Source organism: Camellia sinensis, chromosome 1, assembly GCF_055761805.1.
Source record: "Camellia sinensis isolate YWXY chromosome 1, ASM5576180v1, whole genome shotgun sequence".
In the NCBI taxonomy this organism is placed as follows: Eukaryota; Viridiplantae; Streptophyta; class Magnoliopsida; order Ericales; family Theaceae; genus Camellia; species Camellia sinensis.
In genome coordinates this window covers 46330765-46356731 of record NC_138961.1, presented here as the reverse complement: position 1 = coordinate 46356731, position 25967 = coordinate 46330765, and the positions used below count along the sequence as shown (strand labels likewise).

Sequence of the window (25967 nt, the reverse complement as noted above, 5' to 3'; positions counted from 1 at the left end):
AGCACCCCCGCTCGCCCGATCAAAGATCGGCCTCTACTAATCATGATATCTATTTTTGAAAACATTATGCGTTCTTATTCCGGTTATTAGCCTAGATTTACTATGTGATGCGCACAACATACAAGTGTAGACTGGATTGCCTGAATTGGAACAAAACATTTCATGTTTGTTTGTTTGTTTGAAAATGGTTTGATGGTGCTACTCGCAAGTAGGCTAAGACGTGGATTTGCCACCCTCGGGTGGGCTTAGAAAACATGATTTTGCCACTATCTAGTGGGCTTAAAACACACATTTGATGAATTGTTCCAATTTAAATAACCCAACCTTCACCCACAGGCATTCAGGCAGTTATATCACATAAGCATATAGCCTCATGGTAAGCATGCTATTCATGGCAGTCACTCACACACATGCAAGGATGCTAAAGCATAAAACTTACCGAGTACTCCAAGCCAAAACAGAAACTAATTAGAAATCCATGCATGATCCTAATTATACAGAAATGCCTAATGCAACACATGTAAAAGTGCGACTATAGCAGGCTCGGCTATTCTAAACATGGCATATGAAATGCTACAGCTAACATGTATTCAACTTGGAATTGAAAATACAATGCAGTTAGTATGATGCGCCGAGCCCGGTGCATGCAAAACAGATGAATGAATGCAAACATGCTATCATACTGTATGCTAATTGGAACATGCCCTAATCTAACCATCATAAGCGGGTAAATAAAAGGGAGAAAGACGTGGGGTTGAAAGACATACATCACACACACGCACACTTATTACAGTTGTGCCCTCGCGCAGAGGGTCCGAATAAATAATACAGTCCCGAATAAATATTACAGTCCAAATAATTACAAAATCCTAATTAATTAACAAATTAAACTAGGTAAGCTGTAAACTAGCATGCAAGCTAGGGACTGCCTTGACGCTGCTTCGGATGATGAATAATGCATGTCCGGGTTGCTTTGTGCAAAAATCCACCGCAATACCCCGGTTTGCCTCTGTTTGCAATTGTTCTTGGAATGTGTGCCAAACTCCAGAAGGCTGCCGATTCTTGATTTGCTGCAACAGAGAGCAAGAAAGGGGCATGACAATGTATTTTTACATATGCATGCATACCTCGTTCCTCGTGACACCAATCACGCATCTCGATGTATGATGGCCGAGGAGTCGAATTGCACAACTCAATATGGAATGAATGCACATGAAAACACAGCAAAACCTAGACTCCATCATGGATAATCCGGAGTGTCGGCGACTGAGAATTGAGACACGTTCCGTCACTTGGAGTACGAAACGTACCTCGTTTCCCGTACTTGGGCTAACTCCTATCCCAAACACAATGCAATATGCATGAGATGCATGAATGCAACTAAGATACAACCTAGCATACACAATGCTATGAAATGACATACACGATGCACGAGGTAACATGACATACACAATGCGCTAACATATAACCTAGCATACGCAATGCTATAAAATGAAATGGCATACTCAATGCACAATGGACTTACACCAACATGAGTGGACCTCAGCCACACTCACATAAGAGGCCATGAGATGAAAATGAGACACTCGAAATGCGTGCACACATGAACGCAAATCGAGGACCGAACCCTAAGGCACGAATGCCACTCTAACAAGACATGGCAAGGCATGAAACATGGTATGCAAACATGCAAATTTCAGTGCTGAAATATGAGGCAAAACAGTCCCGAAACATGGAAACATGGCACCCGATGCATGGAATGAACCCGAAATGGAATGACCTATGGCTATGCAAAGCATGCATTATTTGAACATGAAGTGTGAAGACAGAATCAAGACAGTCCCAAAACAAGAATATTTACAGTTTTAAGAAAGGCCAAAAAGTGAACACAAATAGGGCTAAGTTAACATGCAAAAATGGCCCCAAAAGAGAGATAATGAAGCAAGTAGCAGCTGCTGGCCCTAAATGGCCAAGAGCCCTTCAACAAAGTTGAAGAGGGCTCAAAATGAAGCACTTTACAGTTTACAACAAGCCACGAAAACAAACACAAGTATGGCTAAACTATTGTGCAAGAAATGGGCCAAAAGGGAGACAAAGAAGCAAGTGATGGTTTCTGGCCTCAAACAGAGGAGGGCCCTTCAACAAAGTTGAAGAGAGGCCCAAAACATGGTGTTTTACAGTTAGTGACCAAACCCAAAACAGTACATATGCAAGCTTAAAATACTATGCAAAATAAGGCCTAAAAAAGAGGTTTAAACACAAAGAGCAAAAAGGGAGCTTCAAACAGAAAAAGTCCCTTGATCAAAAATGAATATGGGGTCAAAATAAGGCTATTTACAGTTTGGACCAGAGTCCAAAAATACAAGCACAAGGGGCTACCAAAACATGCAAAAATATGGCCAAAAGAGGGATAAAGAGGCAAGTGACAAAAGGAAGCCTCAAACAGTGAAGATCCCTTAATCAATATTGAAGAAGGGCTCAAAATAAGCCACTTTCGAGTTTATAACCAAGCTCTAAACAATTTAAAAATGAGCCTAAAATACTATGCAAGAAAGAGGCATACAAGAGAGGTAAAGAAGCAAGAGTAAAAAGGAAGCCTCAAACAGGGAGAGGCCCTTAAACAAACATAAAAAGGAGCTCAAAATAATGCTATTTTCAGTTAGGATTGGAGCCCAAATATACAAGAAAGTATGGCTTATAAAGCATGCAAAAGAAGCTCAAAAAGAGGAAAAGTATGGCTCACCCTTGTAGACCAAACTTCAACAGCCTCTTGGCTTGAGAAAAGGTGCTCCTTGCCTCTGGAAAACCAGCTCCAAGTGTTGGAAAGGATGGTGGATTGGTTGGATTGGAGATGGAGTAGAAATGGTTTAGGGTTTGGGAGGTTTTGAGGGTTGGAGTGTAGAGAGAGAGAGAGAGATACAATGTAGAAGGCTTAGAGCAAATTTTGTAACCCTTCAAATGGGAGTTGGAGGGCCTGATATATAGGCAAAGGTGTGGGAAAAAAGGGGAGAAAAACGGGGGGGAATGGAATTCAAGTTTCCCCCCAAAAGTTGGCCTCCCCGGATACACAATCTGGGGGGAAACAAAATACATATTTGTAAAGTACTAGAGGAGAGGATCATGGCCGGCCGGTTTCCTAGGGTTTAGGTGGCCGGTCGGCCTTCCCCATGGCCGGTCGGCCAAGGGTCAAAAGGGTCAATGAAGATTAATGGCCGGCCATGCCAAAAAGAGGGTCTCTCATGTGTGCACAACACAACCATATGGTCAAAAACTGGAGAGAATGAACCAGGAGAGAGAAAAGGTCACTTTTTGGAGGGGTTCAAAAGGGTCAGACACAATTACTGGCCGGCCATGTGATATTGGTGGCCTCCCAGGTGGGTACAACACAAATATGTGGTTTAGGGTTGGAAAAAGTGGCCTTAGGGTGGTCAACATTGGCTTTCGAGTGAGAAAAACAGGTGACGGAAGGCGATGGAGGAATAAAATTGGTTGTCAGAACAATTACTGGCCTCCCACCCTTCTACGACCTTCTTAGCAGTGAAACAGAGGTCCCTGCCAAAAATGAACTCAAACCGATGCAAAATGGAGGTTCGGGGGCCGAAACGCGCAGCCCGAGGCCCCGAAAACTGACTGTTAGGCACCGGAAGTGGTGTTCGACCACGAAGTAGGTTTTTCGGACCGCAGTGTCCCTCAAAAGGGAGCAAATAAGATGCATGCCAAAAACCGGAGCAAACGGAGGTGGTTAAGCGGTCCCGAACCGAGGCACACGACCAACGGCTCTGAAAAACCGAAAATCGGACTCCAAACGGGCAAAATGGCCTACGACCACGAAACGTAGCCTACGGCCATTGAGAGATGATCTATGAGACCTCTCCCTCCCTTCGGGAAGAGAAAACAGAGAAAACAGAGCCTGGTTTGCAAACCGAGACAAAGCATGAAAGAGTCCGGAAGTCCGGAGGCAAGGCTCGCAGCCGAAACTCTGAAACTTCTGAACGAGCACAATATGCACCATCACCGAGTGCTCAATCGGTGACGTCTGAGTCTTAAGGTTGGTCAAAAATGGGGTGTCTACAATAGTGCAGACAGAGCCTTTCTAGGCCCTGTTTGTCCTTTCTACTCTTTTCTGTCATGTTAAACTCAAGAGAAGAACAAATTCGAGTCCGAAACTACCAATAAGCACAAGTTGATGGCTTGATGATCCCGAGCACGTTTGGACAAAATTGAATAAATGTAATGAAAAACCACAACCTCTTCCTTCTATCATGAAGGCTCAAAGAGGGAAGTAGACACGCTCTAAGTCTCATCAACGTATCATGGATTGATAAGTGACAATTCTCGGGACGATGGTCTTGGCATAACGTCTGGCCAAATCCAACCATCTAAACATTTTCTTTATGTCGGTTTCATTCATTTAAAACCAATTTTATTAATCCTTTCCATTTTTTAATCAATTTGTCCAAAGTGATGTTTAAGTCCACTAAATGAGAAGAAATGTCAAACGAGAAGTGATTCATAGCATAAAAGGGAGACTACGCCTTGATGATGAACTTCTATAGAGATTAAGCCATTGAGCATATGTCGCTCTCTTATGTCTTGAATAACAATCAATCGTTTGAAATAACTCTTAAACGAAAGTAAAGAAAAAAGGAGGGAGAGCGCAAAAATGATGACGTGAACTTGATTATTAGGATGAGACTCTTGATATGAAAACTAAGTAAAGCAAAGCCATCAACTCAAATGACTTGGTGTTTAAGACTTAAACAACCGAAGCCACGAGGACTTACAACACAACAAGCTAGATATTCAAAGTATAAATTAATTAAATAAATTAGGACAGCCCTAAACAGCCTCTAATATGTGAAAAACAGTGGCTAAAAATGCACAAAAAGAGAGGAAGAATGAAGAGACACAAAACTAGTAAACAAGAGTAAGGAGAGATGACTAACCTCTCCACTTTTTGAGACTTTTAAACCATCTTTTCAGCCCTGTTAAACTCTGAAAATCAGTTTGAAAGCCAAAGAAAAGAGACAAGAACAAGAGGTATGAGCTATGAGTTAAGGCACAAGAAAGGATGTTAGCCCTCTTTACCTTTGGTAGCTATTCAACCCCAAGTTCCAACACTTGAAATGGATCCAAAACAACACAAAAACACTAGAAATAGATAGAAAGAGACAGAAATAAAAGCAAGGAGAAAGGTGGTAAACTTCTATCTCTTGAAGAGGATAAGCTCTTGTTGTAAACTAAACTCAATCTAAAGAAGAATAAGCTTACAAGGGTGATTTAGCTTCTTTAAAATTTTTGTAACCCTCAACACCGTGGCTTAGGCTCGTATTTATAGAATTTGAGCAAAATAGATCGCAAATATCTTCAAAAATGGACAACTGACTAATTCTCACCCAGAATACACTGCTGGAAATTAAGCTTTTAGTGGCGTTTAAAAAACGCTGCTATAACTATCAAAAACGCCGCTAATTGTTTTTGTGACGTTTAGTACCAAACGCCGAAGATGCGGCCGTCGCTGTAACTTTATGACGCTTTAAAAGCGTCGCTATATTAGTATAGGCGGCGTTTTAAAAAACGCCGCTAAATGTGCTTCAGAATGATGCAATGACGTCACTCCACATTTAGCGACGTTTTAAAAACGCCGTGATAGATCATTTTTATTTTAAAAATATAACCGTTAGTATTCTACAGTGGCGTTTAAAAACGCCGTTATAACTTCATTTTTTTAAAAAAAATTAATAATAAATTGTGCTAATTCTGTGAGATTTAACCCAAAAAAAATCCCTTTTATAAAGATGAAAAATATACAATATATTGACTAAATTTAGACAAACATAATACTAGATCAATTCATGCTTCTCAATACGCAAAAATATTTCAATTCCAAGATGAAATAAAGTTAACCTAGTGGTAAGTTGAAAGTTATTACAAAACAAATCGGCACAAAAGATGCAATTCAAACTAATTATACATACAAGTACTATGAAAGCATCTACTAAGAAACAAAAATTCCCGGGTTCTATAAGGAAGATGATGGTCCTTTGTTCACATCTCAGCATGGTTGACACATCTTGTGCTGTCACCTACCAAGCATTCACCAAAATAGGTGTTAACAAGGACAAATTTACCACACAACCAGTAAGTACAGAGAATACAAATGTAGTTGCCTAAACAATCACAGTAGTTATCAACAAGAAGTTAATAATCTAAAATGAGATCAAGACACTAACCTTAACAAGAAGGCTGCGGAACCGTGACTTAACCCAACCCACCATGTGGTCTCTGTTACCTATGAAATACACATAAAAGAATTAGCCTTATTAAGTCTCTGTTACCTATGAAATACATAAACACACACACACACACACACACACACACACACACACACACATGTATATGTAAAATTTAAAGTGCCCCTATCTAGCTATGATACAGGTTTCGGCATCAATTGAAACATGTCCAATAGCAGTCTAACAAAATCATGTAGCCATCTAAAAGCACTAAAATAAATCCGAAACTCTAAATGTTCAATTTTTCTTTGTTTTCTCCAAATTCTACTTCCCTTTTGTGAGGAGGTGGGTTCCTTTTGTTTTTGACTCCATTTTTATGGGAAAAAAAAAAAGAGGAATCAACACTGAGATGATAAAATTACAAGCATTAAACACACCAATATCACTTCAACCACAAGTACAGGCAGATGGTTTGGACCAACAAAACAAGGAATATACTTGAGAAAATCTTAATGTGAATCCACATAACCCTTCCAGTTTCCCAACTAATTTTTCCTTCTTTTTTTCTTCCAAGAGATGCTTGAACATGTAGAATTTTATGAGACATTAAAATTTGGTTGGAGAATGGTTTACAAGGTTTCAAATTCCTCTATAGATTAAAATCACCCAACAATAGTTTCTGAGCAAATAAAGCCTTATGCCTCTGCATGAATAAACATTGGGTACAAATGGAAAATCTACAGCATTGGTATAGAAGAGTAAGCATGCCCATCACTCGTTGTACATAAATAAATGTCTCAAAAACTTGAATGCCACTAGCAATTCATGAAGAAAAAAAATATGGAAGAATACTGTAGTAGGATGTGCAACAAGATTCAATGCTTACCCAATTTTCAGTATAAGGACAGGACAAGCAAGTGCAAGTTCTGTAATTAAAGCATTTTGTACAGTCATAATAGAAAATAAATACTCAAAGAATAATCAAACAATTTGAATCATGGCCGACTCTACCAAGCAACTGATGGGGAGCCATCTCCCCATCAGCTTGCCAAAAGCTTTTGATTTTTTTTTTTTTAATGGTAAATGTTTTACTTAATAATCAATTGACCCCAACAAATCAATGGTTGAATGATTGCTTGATAATATATATAGAAAATGATGTGTTTGACACTATTGACAATGAATTTATCATGCAAAAATTTCAAAAAATGGCACCTCATTGAATGTAATTGTAGAAGCTTACATATTTTTTTGATTTGTTAAGACACTAGTATTTTATTAAAAGTTTATTTTACTTGAAGTTGAAGAAGTTTAAATTTTAATTAGTTTAATTTTTTTTTCTCATAAAAATTGGGGAACTTAATTTTTTGGAGTGAACCCCATCCTTATAAAAACCTAGAGTCGCCACTGATTTGAATCCAATAAGATTTTAAAGTAAATTGATGCTTAGATTACATACCCAGATTTTTCTAAATTATTAGTGTGTTTTTGTTAAACTTTAAGAGACGCTAATATAATTTATTATAAAATTAAAGAATATATATATATATATATATGAAAAAAGACAACGTTTATGTGTCTAGAGAGCACAAGTGTCATAATTATGATAATAATGACATGATTTCAAGTAAAAAGATATATGTGGTATGACAAAAACAATAACAAAACTCCTCATACAGGTATATATGTGACGCTGAAAGTAGTATTTCACGTTATAGATACATACCGGCCTGGGGATGAGGAAACCAGAGAACAAGTTCCAAAAACTGAAGAAGAAGGACATAACAATAGCCGCAATTTGATGGTTAGGAGTCAAAGCCACAACCATCATTCCATACATGGAGAAGTAGGTAAAGCACATGAATATGAAGTAGTAGAAATAGAAGAACTTGACTGCTGTCCATTCAAAGCCAATCATCGAGTAAAGGAGAAAAGCATAGATAAAGGTCTGAATTACAACATAAATTGTTTCTATGGCCACCTGTAATAGAAAAAGTACCGTGTAAATATTGGATGTGGGAGACCATATATACACATTCTTCTTAGCGAAAAGAAGAGAGAGATGTGATGTAATGTCTTTTATCCTTTACCTGAGCAAATGCGTAAGGCAACTCTGAATACATCCCAGCTGCCCTTTCACGGTAAAATACTGTTCTCTCAACTGCTACAACAATTTGCACCGCATTAGCATTGGAGGCTCCAAGGAAAAGGACAGCAGAATAGGTAGCTCCAAGCAGATTAAGCAAGTCTTGTTGTTGGTGTCTGTTGACCAAAAATTATACAATTAATCTTCATGTTAGTATTGACGTCAATTGATAATAATAATAATAATTACCACAAATGTGATAACTAGAGTGTAAATGCCAAAATTATAGACTTGCATTTTGCTTTCTTTGCCCAAGAAGATAACACCAAAAATAATACCGATGACAATTGTCATGAAGAATCTGATAGCATTATACTGTGAGTTCCTCCAGTATGACCAGTGTTGTTTCCAGAAGCAAGCCAAGCATTGAGTTAGTAAGGATTGCGAGTATTTGGTAGGGAAGTTGAGGTCATTGGTACCTGGTGCTGGAGTGCTTAGTTCCTTGATAAGTTCCTGATTTCTCTTGGAAAAGAAAATCATGAGAAATATCAGCACGCACTCGGACAATGAGAGAGAGAGAGAGAGAGACAGTGATAAAGTGTAAAGGACTCAGTACTGTCTATAAACATACTGGTAGAGGCCAGAATTGGCATAAATTTCTGCAAAGTCAACATCAAGTTGTGCCTCAACTGAAGTAGAGCTGACGTCCAACATCCAAGTAGCTGGATTGTAACCCTCAGTAATCTCAGGAACCCCTGGAACAGCCTTCAGGAGAAGGTATTGATTCATCATATTTCGAACTTTCAAATTGATAATAGATGACTCTTTAGAAACTAGCTATGGAGGAAAATGAAAACTGACCTCAAAATATTCAACAAGCTTGTGAGAATGGCGACCGAGAGGTCCAGCATATATCACATTCCCTCCTCTCTTCATCAATAGAAGTTGCAAGGAAGAAAAATTCGTACAAATATATGAAGAATGCAAACTCCATATGGAGGCAAACTCTTAACATATTATGGAAAGAAGGACAAACTCTATCAAATTAAGATTGTGGTTACACCGTCTGATATCTGTTAAAGAAGCTAAATGTTAAACTTTGCAAAATGGTTCACAAACGGAGGAACAAAAGAAATTATCACTCCTCCTAGAAGGATTAAAAAAAAAGCTACGTTTGCATGCCCTGGAGAAATGTGATACAGACATTGCTCACTATAAGAAACAGCTGGACTTGCACATAGTGCTCAGACATTAGCTTATGACAGAACATCTGGAACACCAAATTGCACTGAAGGGTACATAAACAAGAAAAGGCTATAGCGTTAGAGTAGGACAAACCTGAGCAGCCATAACTGGATGAACCATATTTTGAATTTGGCTTAAACATGACTCCAATGTGTTTCGTATTTTTTCACATCTCAACAAAATCTTATACCCTGTGATTGCCTGGAAAAATTAGTTAAACTAACTGTTAGACAAAGAATGATATGATTTACACCTACACTCTCCCAAAAAAAAGAGGATAAAAAGCATGATTACATTGAAGAAGGCAAACAAATAATGTATATAATGGGTTTTTTAGATAATAAATCACTTCACAAAATAAACAAGCTAGAACTACATTACAGAATCCCCAAGCATCTTCAAGTGGATGTAAAGTTTGATTCTCTTCTGGAGACTACTTTACATTGTAGAATCCCCAAGCATCCTCAAGTGGACGTAAAGCTAGAACTGCTTTACATTATGTAAAGTTTGATTCTGCTGTGACCCATTTTGTTTGGCTTTTGGAAGTATTTGAGGTTGAAGATTGAATGAAAATTTTCTTTCAGTTGATGAGGTGGTTAATGGAAACTCAATCCCACACATTAGATTGACAATATATGTATAAGCATGTTCAATCCCACACGATAGATTGACAATATTGGTATAAGCATGTTCAACAAAAATTAAAACAAAAAATCACAACAGTTTAATCAATTATGTAAATAGTAGTGAAAAATACCAAGTAGAGTTTACTAGACTCAGAGCAGTGCAGAATAAGTGAATTGGCTCTCTCCATGGCAAGGTGTAAAGCGCACAGAACCTTCATTCCTGATTGGCATCCTGGTCGAGAAGATTCAATGGACGAAAATATCTGCGAGATTTTGTCGATGCATTTCTTAAGCTCTAGGCACATTAAACGATGCACCTGTGGCCATCAAACATAGTCATAAAAATGTGTTGAAAGCAACAGCAACTTTGGATGAAGTGATTGGGTGCACCCTTAGCAGTTAATAAAGAATCACCAGCATATTAAAGAAATTTGGGAGGATATGCTTAGTTTATTTCATTCATAAATCTTGAAATACTTAATTTGGTGCAACTAAATTGCGTTAAATCTTGTTCTCAACGGACAAAATAATACTAGAGATGCTAAAATGATAATTACATATCCTAAAACTCAAAGACAAAAACTACTATTTACCTTAACGGTACAATATGGAAGTTCCATAAGGTCAGCACCTCATTCACATTTTTTAATATCTGTGGCCTGCACATTGAAAGTGATAATCATAATGTCTTCAATTAGTGTTCCTGAAAGAATAAAGTAATTAATGACTGAGCAATCAAAGTTGATAAAAGTCACATGAACCCAAACAAATAAATAAATAAATCAAATTCAATTTCTAGGTATGACTAGAAAGCTGTATGTGAAATTCAGGAATACATGCTAATTGCAGACATCCAAAAAAGGAGAAAGTCAATTGCTATTGTGACTCTAAAAGAGTAAGCTATGAAGATATTAAAATAGTTCAAATAATGTGACTTTAAAAGAACATACTTTTCTGAGCCACCAAACATGAACTGAGAAAATAAACTATCAAAACTAGTGTTTCTCATGTAAACGTATAAAAACTGCAAATTGCGAAATTCATCCCGAAACTGAAAGCCATCTAGCAAATAAACACAAAAACATTTATGCACTTGTTTTCAACCTAAAGGGTCCGGAAAATAGTATGAGGTTCGATTATTAGGACCTTCTCAAGTGTCTAGTAAAGAAAATCAGCTCAACCAAAAGTCAATCATATCTGGATTCACCTATAACAATAATGCCATGGGCAAGTATATATCCCGTGATAAGTATTATGTCTATGAACACTTTTCTTCCACCAAATCAATCTTCATAACTAACCTCGTATCTATGCCGATGTCGTTCATCCACATACTCTGAATTATGGTACCTAGAAATAAACAGAGAATATAGTATTATGCATGCATGAAGGAAGATGAAAAAATCAAAGAAACTTGATTGGAAAATGTGGACATTCATATCTCGCAGAAAGGGATGTTGGGTTCACTTTTGGAAATTATTAAATGGAGCATTGATATCTCTTACAGTTTTGCAGTGATACAATCAGGAGTCTGAAACGGCGTTTCGCGACACCCCAGTCTCATTGTGCTTCCCATATGTGTTCTTGAACCCTGTATAAAAATAGAAAGATGATGGTTATTAATTTGCTATAACCAGTGTTTCTTGCAAAGGAGTAGCTCAAAAAAATGCAATACAATGCAAGCACCTCTGGCATGAAAATTACAACAGGATTGGGTGTCTCGTTGTCAAATTCTGTACTATTTGCCTTTTCCCAACCCAAAACCTAAAACATGTGATGAAAATAAGGTTAGTACATGGTCTGTCATATGAAACATGTCAATCTATTGGAAGGAAAGTCACTTACAGATCTAGCATACTCAATAACAGAAATCTGCATGGTCAAGCAAATCCCAAGATATGGAACTTTATTTTCTCTGGCATACTTTGCAGCTAGCATCATTCCTTTCACACCACGATCTCCAAATCCACCAGGAACTAAGACACATGCTGCATTCTGAAAATGTTTGGGTAACCAAATTTGTATGATTTGGTGAAAATGTTCTAACTAAAAAATTAATGGCAGTCCTACTCAATACTAGCTTAAGAACAATCAAGATGGTCATTGCTTAGGTTTGAACAAATAGTATGCTCAACACTCAATTCACATGTTCAACTTAATAGGAATCGTGCAATCACACAACCATCTTGATACTTTTCCACTTTTTTGTACAACTGGTCACCTCATCCACATAGAACTAGTTTCCTATTTCAAAATCCATTTCTTCTTAATTATTCTATTCTTAAGGAGAGCTAAAATTTCTTGTCTTTAAAAAAAAATGTATTAGAAAAAAAAAATCAATGGGGATGCCACTCATGTAGAAAAAGAAGAAAAAACAAAACAAAACAAAACAAATCAGGAAAAGACACACGAAAAAATAAAGGCATATATATCACCTCTGATATCAAAAGACTCTACAAAATTCACAACAATTCCCATGACCCAACTACATGAATGCCACCTGTATATCATGTGCATCTTGAACCATATATGCAACTAGAGTCAACACACAATCAGTCAACAAAAAATTCAACCAATGATCTGGTCTAGAAGGTCTTTAAAAACTTGGTTTTTCATGTTATGTAAACTATGTTTTAAATAATGTGATTCGCAAAACAAGAGAGTTCCCATTTGAATACAAACAAATTATTGAAGATGTGTGACCTATTGGGAAGAAAAATATAAGAACAAAAAGAAGATGCCACACACCAAAAAACTAAGGCACAAAAGAAGAAGAGAGAGATTCCATAAAACTTACCTTCAATGCCTCTCATGCAGTAGCATGATCTTCTGGTGCCTGCACAAGGAACAATGAAATAACACATTGTCCTAAAAAATATTTGATAGAATATCCAACATACAACTAGTAAAGGCCCAATGCCAATTTTGCAGTTTCATCTCCAAGGTCTGAAGCTGCAATCCAGTCAACTGATGGCTTCAATGAACATGCAATACAAGCATGTAGATAGAGAAAAACGTGGGGTGCCATTAAAATAATTCATAGCCACATCATTACTTGAAAGGGAAAAATCGTAGATATTTGGTATATTTACATAGCAGATAGCTTTGAAAAGAAAGAGCATTCATGGTAAAAACAAGCACTCATCATCCTATTGTCCTAACAGTTGATGAAACAGAGCTTCTTATTCCTAGAGAACAAGTTTATCAGAAATTTCTTGCCACAAGCCTAAGATCCTACAATCAATTTTAACAGCTTTTTCCTTGGGCTATATTTCGATCATTGACTTGTGGTGGGAAAAGTCAAGAAGAAACTGAAGTGAAATAAGACTTTTTTTTTTTTTTACTTTCCACTTGATAAATCCATGATCTGAACATAACACTAATTTGTGTTGGTGTGATCGTGCAGGTTTGTCACTTCTGAAATCCCAACTAGAGAATAACAGCCATACTGAACAAGCATAACGGATATCAAAACCATTCAAAAGCAGCATAAAATGAAATATTTTCAGAAACAAAATATGAACCAACAAACAATTAGCACGTTCAGTGAGAAGAAACAACAGCGCATCAACATTCAAATATCAAAACCATTCATAGAATTCACCGGATTGATTTCAATAACCAAATCGACATTGCACCATCAGTTCAGCTTGAGAGAGAGACAGAGACAGAGACAGAGAGAGAGACAGAGACAGTGGAGCTCACCGATCTAAATCGCTGAGATGAACTTCGATTTCGATTTCGAGAGAGAACTTTGAAATGGCTCTGATGAATCACCAATCTGTTTCGTTGAGACCATGCTGAATCTCTGAATCACCGAGCTGAATCCCTGAGATTATTAGGGTTTAGACAGCAGTGAAGCTCACCGATCTGAATCGATTCACCGATCTGAATCTTTGAGATCATTAGGGTTTAGACAGCAGTAGAGCTCACCGATCTGAATCGATTTTGAGAGAGAACTTCGAAATGGCTCTGATGAATCATCGATGTAAGATCTTCGAAATGGCTGTGACTTCGATTTTGAAAGATCTTAGACAGCGCAAAGAGAGAGAGCTCGAGATTTTCATTTTCGCTTATCAGATCAAAATAGCTTATTATATTCAAAATAAAGGTTGAAAAGACGGAGATAAAGAGCGCGTGGGACAACACCATTTGAAGGCGTTCAGAATCGTCTTCTATTCATGAAACGGCGCCGTTTTGATTAAACGAGAAGGTGACGTTTACAAAATGTCATTAAATATTTGAAACAGTGACGTTTTCAAAAACGCCATTAAAAAAACGCCTCCAAAACAGATATTTCTTGTAGTGATAGTGTTTCTCACCAAAGAGACCCGGCCGGCCCCAAATGGCCACAGCCAGCTCCCAGTGTTTCTGCAATAGGTATTCAAGCTCTTCTGAATTGGAGATTGTATTGAGTTAGTTAAATTTGTAATATGATAATTGAAGTTAACAGTGTATGTCGTAACATGTTAAAGAAAGGACCAGTATTGTTTTCATTGGGACGTCTCTACCCCAGTGTGCGCATGCAAATGGACATTTACACCATACATTAGGCAGCTATAAACTCCACAAATATTTGTCTACCAGAAACGTAACTATTTTTTCATTTAGTGGATTGCTAAAAACAAGTTAGTAAAAACAGCAAGATTTAAACCTGTGTTCAAGGTGTTCTCTTGACAAAGAGAACAACCTACCAAACATAATAACACAGCATCCTTAGTGTTCCCATGTTCTACTTCATTGAGTTTTTGTAATCAGGACTTCTCACATCAATCAATAATGTATGGAATTTACTGCTCTCATGAAGGATGATATTCGGGACTCATCTTTTATAATTTCATCTGAAGCACAAATGCCGCTACTGACATCAATTCCATGCGGTCTAAGAGTAGAAAGAGCTTCACAGACATTATCAGGGTTAACTCCTCCTGCCAAAAGCCAACCATATTTGCTTCTAATTGGTGGTATTTTAAACTGGGACCAGTTGAATCCTTTCCCACTGCAGACACATGTTACAATGAGTGAAGCAGGACAGGTAAAAATGATGTATTAGCGCAGGAAAGTAACAGAAGATTAAAAAAATGACTCTCATTTCCTAATTGAATGAGGATATCTGATATTACCTATGATTACCAGCTGTGGCAAAGTGTCGCAACATTTTGAGAAATGTATATCCATAAAAACATGACTTTAGGCCAAAAATTTAGACAACCCAAACAATAAAAATGAAATAAAAAAATAAAGTGAAGAAGAAGAAGAGGATTTCTTTCTTCAATTGTTCATCCTCTCCAATTTGGACAATTTTGAAACCTAAAGGACTCACTATTGAGTGGCTTCAAAGCCCACTGTCTAAATTTTTTGTAAAATGTCTAGAATTTATGAAGTCGGTAGCTGATTCTTTATGATTGCTGAAGAAGGCCATTCAGAGCTGATTCTTTACTGTTGCTGAAGAAAGCCATTAAGGGCAAGCATACATAAAGAAACAGCTGACGCATTTAGTAATTGCAAATACAAATACTTCCAGCGCAGAATCAAACAATATCAGCAATCTAAGAAAATGCCGATTTTTTCAAATCAGTATGTTTGTCATTATCTTTTTTTTTTTTGAAAATAAACAACAAAATTTATTAAAGAAGAAAGTGTGGAGGACAAGAAGTCCTCATACAGTGAAAAAGTGCCTAATCAAAACAAAAACAGCCATCAAAAAGTAAGAGAAAACAAGAAAATCCAATAAACTGCATAAGATGCATATCTCGTCGAAAGTTCAATATTAGGAATGATAAGAGGACCAGTCCTTAGGCAGTGAAGATATAGTTCTTGGGCAGTGAATAAGGACCAAGACAAACTAAGGCATGCACTTCTTTCATGGTAGAAAAGCCATAATGATTCAATTCCAACATTGGTTCTTAGAAATTAAAAAAGGATTGTTCGAACCTAAAGGCATGCATAAATCTTATAAGAAGAAACCCATGATTATTGAATTCCAATACTGGCTTATGTAGATTTATATGGACTCATTAGGAGTAATACCATTTGCTTCCATCCAAGCAAGCCCCAAGAGCAACATTCTCAAGTTTGGAATTTTCACCTACTTTTGCTCTCAACTCCAGATCTAACAGATTTGTCTTTAAATACATGTCTACACAAATCACCTTTAAGTGGGCCCTCATTTTCAAATATTTGTAGTGGTGGATTCTCACGGATAATTATCTAACACAACAATAAGTAGGAACTAGAATAATTGCTTATGAGCGATACAACTCCAAAGATAGTTTTTGAAGCTCATGAAGATAGTGCAACATGAAGGCAAACAAAACGACATTCAAGTTATATTTAAAGAGGGTAAAGATTCTTACCTGCCACCCTCTGCACTATCCACAAGAATCCAATCAACCAGAGTACAGTCTTGGTCTGAAATATGGTTCAAAAGCTCTCCATCTTCTTTGGCATGAAGAACATATATGACTCGGTTGTTTTTCACTAAAACTGGAAATGCAGCCCGAGAACCATCTCCATGAAGCTGCATAACTTCAGCAAATTACAAACTGAAATAAACTAATTAATCCATATGCGGTGGAACTAAGATTAGACAAACTTACCTTTACATATTCAAGGTCAGCTGCCTCAGAAGCTCTTAATATTGTGTCAGCGTCATCATCCACAAATACACCAACGGGCTTGGCCCCATGTTCCCTTGCAACTTGTGATATTTCCTTTGCAACAGAAAGTGAAATGGAACGTTTTGAGTTGGGCCATATAATCATCCCAATAAACTTTGCACCTGCTTTCGCTGCTAGATCAGCATCTCTAGCTGATGTGATTCCACACATTTTAACCAAAGGCCGATTCTCTTCGTGCTCCTTGAAAGCAGAGAAAACTTCTGTTGACTGATTTAATGTGCATTTAATCAAATTTTCAGGTAATAACCTTATCCTCCACAAATGCCATTCTGCACCATGCAAACCTGTGAACAACGAGACACTTGACTTATCGACATTAGTATATTAAACAACAAAGGAATATCTAGTATTAAGAACCATTTAATATTGGAATAGAATTGAGTTTCAAAAAATACATGTTTCGAATAGTTTTTCGCATGTTAGTTTTTATGCACTAATGCATGAGTAATGTCAGGGCAGTACGAACTGAATTCAAGAGATTTCGGGGCTTTGAGAATGAAGAAGATAAGAGCTAACAGTGTCGCTGAATGAGTTAAAAGATAAACAACAAAAAAAAAAAAAAAAAAAAAAAATGGTATGATGTGCTGAAATTCAATATATGATTTTGAGTAATTTTTTCTTTCTATTGTGATTCTTTCATCTTTCAAATGAGTGAAATGTCTATAGGAAAATAAGAATACTGGACTAAATCCTACTGGGAAGGCAGTTAAGCAAGTTCCTTCTAGCTCCACCTACTTACATGTATTAAAAAAAATGCCCCTTGAAAACAATACCAATTCTAAACCATCAGTGGGACTGTGGGACCAATTGAAAACAATTATCACAGAGCTAACATAGAGGAGAATAAACTTGTGACTCTACAACCAAGATTCACAGCAAGGCAGGTAGAAGTGACAAATATAGATACATTATGTTGACTCACTAGTTTGAATGATTCTTTAAAGCTCACGAACTCTCACACTACATTAACATGTAAAAATGTACCAAATTTGTTCAATTTATAAAATTTTGAAGTGTGATGGAGTAAATCAAACAATCAAAGTAGTTCCATCAGCTGAGAGTCACATGAGCGCAGGCAACCATGAAATATGTCGATCTGAACATGGCATTGCAACACAAATTACTAATAATCACACTTGCAAATCAATAACCTTAGGCCTATATAAAATAAGATACATGATATCAAAATCATGAAGTTTCTAAACTATGCCAGATTATGTTTCAACTCATCGGTCTAAATTGAAATTGCATGTGACTTTCTGTGCCAGAAATAAGCATTTTATGGTTCATTAGGTCCATTTAGACTTACATGGATATAGCCGAAATATCAAGGAAAAAGTGAGAGCCCATGAACCAAAGGCAAACACGACCTAAAACAAGACTGGTGACACGAATCAGAATACAGTACTTGAAAACATGCATTCAGAACTCAGTTCAGATTCTTGAAGTAATTGCATTATCTATCCATGCAAATTGAGCATTTAGGTTTTTTATTGTGCACATATATGTGTGTGTGTGTGAGAGAGAGTAAATTGGAGCAAAGAAAATTTCGTTTTCTATTTCAAAATTCGACAATGAAGTAGAATTTTTGACTTCAGTGATCCAACAACCACCTGATAAATGAATTGTATGCCAAATTAACTTGACACTAGTCATGTTATTACGAAAATTCGGGAAAAAGTGAAGCATACCATTGATTTGTCTCTGGTGCAAGTTTATGACTCTGGGTTGAAGGTGACTTCCAAATTTAGCCCCAAAAAAACCAAGGGAATACTGGTGACATATATGATTCAATAAAAAAAAATAAGAATTTACTAAGAGACAATTTATGAATAACTTCCTCATTTATGCTTTACACACAAGCTACTACAAAATTGTGTAACTGGTTAAGAGTTTTAACATTTGATGAAAACCGAAAACTAAATTTTCTATGGGGAAATTCATCGAACAGTTACGCTATGTTTGGATTGAGTAATTTGGAGGGAAAAGAAAAGAAATGAAGTGATATGTATTTCTCTTATTTGTTTGGATAATCTAAGTTGAGAGAAATGGGAAGAAATGGAGAGAAACTCATTTCTCTTATAAGTCTCATTTTCAATCTTCCCAAAAGTGGAGAGATTGGGAGAGAAAAGAAACTACTATTTTCATAATATCAATTTTGTCCCTATAAAAATAAAAGAAATAAAATGATTGAAAATATAAAAAGGCTATTTTGGTAATATAACATAAAAGAATTTCTTTTCTTTTCTCTTAATGAAACCTAACCAAAGAAGAATGAGAGAAATCACAATAATTTCTTTTCTTTTATTTCTTCCTTATCCAAACAAAAATGAGAGAAATCACAATCATTTATTTTCTTTTCTTTTCTCTTATTACTTAAATAATATTTTATTTTCTTTTCTCTCCTAGATTCCCAAACATAGTGTTAAAGGGCAACCACAAAATCAGATATAACAAATACATTCATATATATATACATGGAGAGAGAGAGAGAGAGAGAGAGAGACCTGTGAGCATCTTGTACTTCTATGAAGGAAGAAACGCAGAAATCAACAATATGATGGAAGACAAGCAAGCAACGCAGATGAGATGAGAGTGTTTAGATGTCCGATAGAAGAGAATGAGACTTCTTTTCAATAGTAGTTTCTTTTCTCTCCCAATCTCTCCACTTTTGGGAAGATTGAAAATGAGACTTATAAGAGAAATGAGTTTCTCTCCATTTCTTCCCATTTCTCTCAACTTAGATTATCCAAACAAATAAGAGAAATACATATCACTTCATTTCTTTTCTTTTCCCTCCAAATTACTACCCCACCCCTCACTATCCCCCTACTACCCCACCCCTCACTATCCCCCGGTTGGTTATTGAAAAAAAAAAAAAAAAAACAGTTTACTAATGCTTGGGACCTCAATGGGGAGACCCCCGGCACCTTCAGTGGGCGGTTATTGGTCAAAACTTTTTTTTTTTTTTCTCTAATCACTAACTCTCACGTGTGTGTAGGGTAGTGAGGGTGGAGGATAGTAGGGGTCTGTATCATGGTTCAGATAATAATTGTCTCGTAATTCAACTCTCTCTGCATGTGTTTGCTTTATGGATTTAGAGAGAGATTCAAAATGAAAAATGAAAAATATGTGCGAAATTAAGTAAAATATAAATATATTTTATTTATTTTAAATTTCTTCTCAAATTTTTAAATCAAATATAACTTTTAGGGACAGTTCAACCATTATCCCCTGGCCATCTTGGGGGTGTTTGTTTGATGGGATTAGGTGTGTTTGATTCAAGAGATTAGATGGGGATTATTTACTATTCAGATTGCTTATTCAATGGAGGGGGATGTCCATTGTTTGGTATCCATTTTAGTCCGTTGGATATGGAGTATTACCGGACTCCATATCCTTCCTATGAGGGACTAAACAATCCTAGGGAAGAGGTGAGATTATTTCCATGGGATTGGTATCCCATGAGATTAATATGTGAAATGTTCATTTTACCTTCATGCTATTACTTAGTAAATAATTGGAAAATGGTAAAATAATCTTTTGAACATTTGTAAATTATTTTTGTGTTGTTAATTTAAAATTATATATTAAATAAAAATATAAATTATAAATTAAATTTAATTAAAAATAATAAATTAAAAATTATGGTCTTATAAATTAAATTTTTTTAGTATTGTTAAAAATTAAATTTATATATTAAATAAAATTATTTTTTTAGTGTTGTTAATTTAAAATTATATATTAAATAAAAAATATAAATTATAAATTTAATTTAATTAAAAATAATAAATTTAAAATTATATATTAAATAAAAAATATAAATTATAAATTACAAGGGTAAAATATTTTTTTGAACATTTATCTTTATCCAGTCTGACCAACCAAACATTGGATTCACTAAAAATAGTTCTTTCTAGACATCTAATCCCATTAGAAAGCAAATACGGGATACACATCAAATCCAACCATAGTTTGGGGGATTCACAGTCTTAGAATTCAAATCCGATGGATTCTAATTCCCCATTATCTAGCCTGTCCAATCAAACAGTTTATTAAAATGAATAGTCCAATGATTGATTAGAAAAATGAATGTTTTTGATAATTAGGTTAAGAGTTAATTTTTAAAGTTTTTTGAATTTTTTTTAAAAAAAAATGTGTAAAAAAATAAAGAAGCGATGTGACTAAAAAAAGTCAAAAATTCAATAAGCTGGCTTTTAATCTTGTTGTCAAAAAAGGCCTAATAATTCACTCAGACTAACACTGTGTTTGGTTGATGGATTTAGGAAGGGATATGAAAAGAAAAAGGAAAAGGAAAAGGAAAAATGTGTGTAAAATTAAGTGAAATATAGGTATATTTTTTTTGCATTTCACTTACCTTTTCCCTTTTTCTTTCTAAATTCCTTCCCAAATCTTCTAATCAAACATAATGTAATAGTCTCACTAGGGATGGTAATTTAAACTCGGCCTGATGGGGACCTGATCCCCCGTCCCCGATAAGAGTAGTTTTTCCCCGAAAAATACCCCCGACGGGCCGGGGATGGTATTCAAAAATAAATCCCCGGTGACATTCGGGCCGGGGACGGTGATACATATTTCATCCCCGGCCCTGGCCCGGCCCCGGCCCCGGCCCCGCCGCCCGCCCCTGATTAAATATTATATATATATATGGTATTCAACAACAACCTTATCTCTTTAAATATTATATATATATATATATATGGTATTGAACACCAGCCTTATCTCTTTAAATATTATATATTATATATATATATATATATATATATGTTTAGGATGGTGGTCTGAGAGACAGAGATGCAGTCGGCTTACACTGGTCTCTTACACTCTCTCTCTCTCTTCTCTTCTCTTCTCTCACTCTCTCTTCTCTCCACACAGACGCAGTCGGCTCCTCCAGGCCACCACCGCCTCCTCCTCCTCCAGGCCACTGCCGTCTCCTCCTCCGTCGCCTCTCGCAGCCTTCTCCCATCGCCTCTCGCGGCCTCGTCCATCGTCGACTCCTTCTCCGCTAGGCCTCGTCCTCCGTCGTCCTCCGTCGGCTCCTCCTCCTCCGTCGTCGCCTTTCGCCTCCTCCTCCCTCTGCCACGGTAGATCAGAGAAGATCCTGACCGCCAGATCTGTTTCTATTTATATATATATATATATATATTTTGTTGATGAAAATGATGTTGATGATCGATGATGTTGTTGATCGATGATGTTGTTGATGATGATTTGTGTAACAAGCCCGCGGGGGACCTCGCTACAGCTCGGACTCGATTTGTAGTCACGGTTCTTAATCTGAACCAAAGAGTCCAAATCCGGCAAATCGTTTTGAGAAAACAGATTTTTGAAAGAAGTGCCAAACATGGACTGCTTTGCCAGATACAGAGTCGCCACCTAAATATTTTATTTTGGGAAATTTAGGAAACCCTGACTCGTTGCCAAAGGCCACGTGTCCGTCACCACCAAAGTTGCCTCGGCTCGGGAACTTGGGTACAATTGGGGAAGGTCACTTCGTGAGCACCCCCGCTCGCCCGGTCATAGACCGGCCTCTACTAACCATGATATCTATTTTTGAAAACTTTGTATGTCCTTATTCCGGTTATTAGCCTAGGTTACTATGTGATGCGCACAGCATACAAGTATAGACTGGGTCGCCTGAATTGGAACAAAACATTTCATGTTTGTTTTTGAAAGATGGTTTGCTACTCGCAAGTAGGCTTAAAATGCAGATTTTGCCACCCTCGGGTGGGCTTAGAAAAGATGGTTTTGCCACTATCTAGTGGGCTTAAAACAAATATTTGATGAATTGTCCCAATCCAAACAACCCAACCTTCACCCACAGGCATTCAGGCAGTTATATCATATAAGCAATTAGCCTCATGGTAAGCATGCTATTCATGGCATTCACTCACACGCATGCAAGGATGCTAAAGCATAAAAACTCACCGAGTACTCCAAGCCAAAACAGAAACTACATTAGAAATCATGCATGATCCTAAGTATACAGAAATGCCTAATGCAACACATGCAAAAATGCAAACTATAGTAGGCTCGGCTATTCTAAACATGGCATATGGAATGCTACAGCTATCATGTATTCAACTTGGAAATTGAAATACAATGCAGTTAGTATGATGCGCCGAGCCCGGTGCATGCAATACAGATGAATGAATGCAAACATGCTATCATACTGTATGCTAATTGAAATATGCCCTAATCTAACCATCATAGGCAGGTAAATAAAAGGGAGAAAGACGTGGGGTTGGAAGACATATAACACACACACGCACACTTATTACAGTTGTGCCCTCGCGCAGAGGGTCCGAATAAATATACAGTCCCGAATAAAAGAATATTACAGTCCAAATAATACAGTCCAAATAATATACAAATTCCTAATTAATTAACAAATCAACTAAGAAAATAAATAAAACTGGCATGCAAGCCAGGGACTGCCTTGCTTCTGATGGATGATGCATGTCCGGGTTGTCTTGCGCGGAAATCCACCGGGATGCCCCAATTAGCCTCTGTTTAGCAGTTATTCTTGAAACGCGTGCCAAGTCCCGAAAAGTTGCTGATTCTTCATTTTGCTGCAACAGAGAGCAGAAAAGGGGCATAGCAATGTATTTTCACAAATATATGCATGCCTCGATCCTCGTGCCACCAATCACGCATACCGAGGCATGATGGCCGAGGAGTCGAATTGCACAACTCAATATAGAATGAATGCACATGAAAACACAACAAGACCTAACTCCATCATGGATGATCCGGAGTGTCGGTGACTGGGGAATTGAGACACATTCCGTCACTCGGAGTACGAAATGCACCTCGTTTCCTGTGCCCGGGCTAACTCCTATTCCGAACACGATGCAATATGCATGACATGCATGAAATGCAACTAAGATACAATCCTAACATACACAATGCTATGGAATGACATGCCTCGAAATGCGTGCACACGGACACGCAAACCGAGGAAATGCATGAATGCGATCTAAGATACAACTTAGTATGCACAATGCTATGAAAATGAGATGCCTCGAAATGCGTGTACACGGGCACGCAAACCGAAAAAATGACATACGCAATGCAAATGGCATGGAAATGTGATATGGACTTACACTAACATGAGAGAGCCTCAGCCACACTCACAAGAGGCTGGTGGATGAAAATGAAGCGCCTCGAAATGCGTGCACACGGGCACGCAAACCGAAGCGATGGCATATGCAATGCAATGGCATGGAAATGGCATATAGAATGCGACATGGACTTATACTAACATAAGAGAGCCTCAGCCACACTTACAAGAGGCCGGTGGATGAAAATGAAGCGCCTCGAAATGCGTGCACACGGGCACGCAAACCGAGGCGATGGCATATGCAATGCAATGGCATGGAAATGGCATATAGAATGCGACATGGACTTATACTAACATGAGAGAGCCTCAGCTGCACTCACATAAGAGGCCGATGGATGAAAATAAAGTGCCTCGAAATGCGTGCACACGGGCACGCAAACCGAAGCAACGGCATACGCAATGCAATGGCTAAAATGGCATGGAAATGACATATAGAATGCAACATGGACTTATACTAACATGAGAGAGCCTCAGCCGCACTCACATAAGAGGCCGATGGATGAAAATGAAGTGCCTCGAAATGCGTGCACACGGGCACGCAAACCGAGGCAACGGCATACGCAATGCAATGGCATGGAAATGACATATAGAATGTAACATGGACTTATACTAACATGAGAGAGCCTCAGCCGCACTCACATAAGAGGCCGATGGATGAAAATGAAGTGCCTCGAAATGCGTGCACACGGGCACGCAAACCGAGGCAACGGCATACGCAATGCAATGGCATGGAAATGACATATAGAATGCAACATGGACTTATACTAACATGAGAGAGTCTCAGCCGCACTCACATAAGAGGCCGATGGATGAAAATGAAGTGCCTCGAAATGCGTGCACACGGGCACGCAAACCGAGGCAACGACATACGCAATGCAATGGCATGGAAATGACATATGCAAGCATGCTAATGGATTTTCAGCAATGAAATGTGGGGGAAAACAGTCCCGAAATGAGGCGAAAACACACCCGATGCAGGGAATAGTCCCGAAATATGAATTTTGGCACCCGAAATGGCCTACAGCTATACCAAACATGCAAAATTGGCACATACAATGAATATACAGTAGCAAGGCAGCCCCTAAATATGCACTTTTCCAGTTTATAGCATGGCCAAACAGCAAACCAAGACAGGGCAAAATTAGCATGCAAGAAATGGCCCTGAACATGAGATTAAGAAGCAACTCACATCTGCTGTCCTCAAACAGGTTAGGGCCCTTCAACAAAGTTGAAGAGGGGCCCAAAATATGATGTTTTATAGAACTGTAAAAACCCCAAAAACAAACACAAGTATGGCTGCACTCCCATGCAAGAAAAAGGGCCAAAAGGTGGCCAAAGAGGCAAGTGGTATATGCAAAGCCCAAACTGAAAAATTCCCTTCTAAAACATTGAAGAGGGACCAAAAATAAACATATTTACAGAACTGTAAAAACCCAAAAACAGAATAAAAACATGCTAGAAATGCAATGCAAAATGAGGCTCAAAAAGAGGCTATAACATGAAGTATGCAAAGCATTCACCAAACAGCCAAAGACCCTTAATAAAACATGTTAAGAAGGTCAAAATAAGACTATTTCTAGGCCTGTAAAAAGACCAAAAACAGAAGCATGATAGGCTGTCAAAGCATGCAAGAAAATGGCATTCAAGGAGGATATTGAAGCAAGTGCAATATGGAGGGCTCAAACCAGGTTGAGCCCTTAATGAAACAAGAAAATGAGCTCAAAAAAATGACCGTTTCAGTTTTGGTCGGAGCTCAAATCAATAAGCATGTATGGCTTACAAAAGGTGCAAGAAATGGACCAAAAAGGGGGAAATGCTACTCACCCTTGAAGACCAATGCTTTTGTTGCTTCTTGGACCAACTTTGATGACTCTAAGCTGTTGGAGTTCCTCCCCTTGCTGCTGAAATGGAGTGGTGAGGGTAGAGCTTGAAGATGATGAAGAAATGGAGCCC

General features: G+C 37.5%; 2 protein-coding genes across 4 annotated transcripts in view; both read right to left on the bottom strand.

The window, feature by feature from the left end:
- The window catches only part of LOC114292026 (N-(5'-phosphoribosyl)anthranilate isomerase 1, chloroplastic), a 60625-nt gene extending 41122 nt beyond the window's left edge, over positions 1 to 19503 (bottom strand). Inside the window, exons 1-4 of one of the 2 annotated variants that reach the window (XM_082876734.1) lie at positions 19378 to 19503; positions 16790 to 17154; positions 16547 to 16710; positions 14766 to 15189 (exon numbers count right to left, since the gene is read on the bottom strand). In XM_082876734.1, the coding sequence (XP_082732860.1) occupies positions 14964 to 15189; positions 16547 to 16710; positions 16790 to 17154; positions 19378 to 19387 (765 nt within the window). In that variant the 5' untranslated portion in view covers positions 19388 to 19503 and the 3' untranslated portion in view covers positions 14766 to 14963. Of the gene's footprint in view, positions 1 to 14765; positions 15190 to 16546; positions 16711 to 16789; positions 17155 to 19377 lie in introns of those variants that run through there. The other variant, XM_082876724.1, reaches the window with a different exon arrangement.
- LOC114299372 (uncharacterized) lies at positions 9300 to 14157 on the bottom strand. 2 transcript variants are annotated; one of them, XM_082866913.1, is made up of 9 exons: positions 13896 to 14157; positions 12988 to 13026; positions 12036 to 12185; positions 11877 to 11954; positions 11696 to 11781; positions 11492 to 11540; positions 10784 to 10849; positions 10322 to 10507; positions 9300 to 9765 (listed from the first exon to the last, which is right to left on the bottom strand). In XM_082866913.1, exons 3-7 carry the CDS (start codon positions 12129 to 12131, stop codon positions 10823 to 10825), a joined length of 336 nt encoding a protein of 111 aa, XP_082723039.1. In that variant the 5' UTR covers positions 12132 to 12185; positions 12988 to 13026; positions 13896 to 14157; the 3' UTR covers positions 9300 to 9765; positions 10322 to 10507; positions 10784 to 10822. The 2 variants fall into 2 exon arrangements, with proteins under 2 accessions (XP_082723039.1, XP_028099892.2); XM_028244091.2 differs by lacking the exons at positions 12988 to 13026; positions 13896 to 14157 and having other exon boundaries at positions 12036 to 12263.
- Positions 19504 to 25967: the final 6464 nt, after the last annotated feature.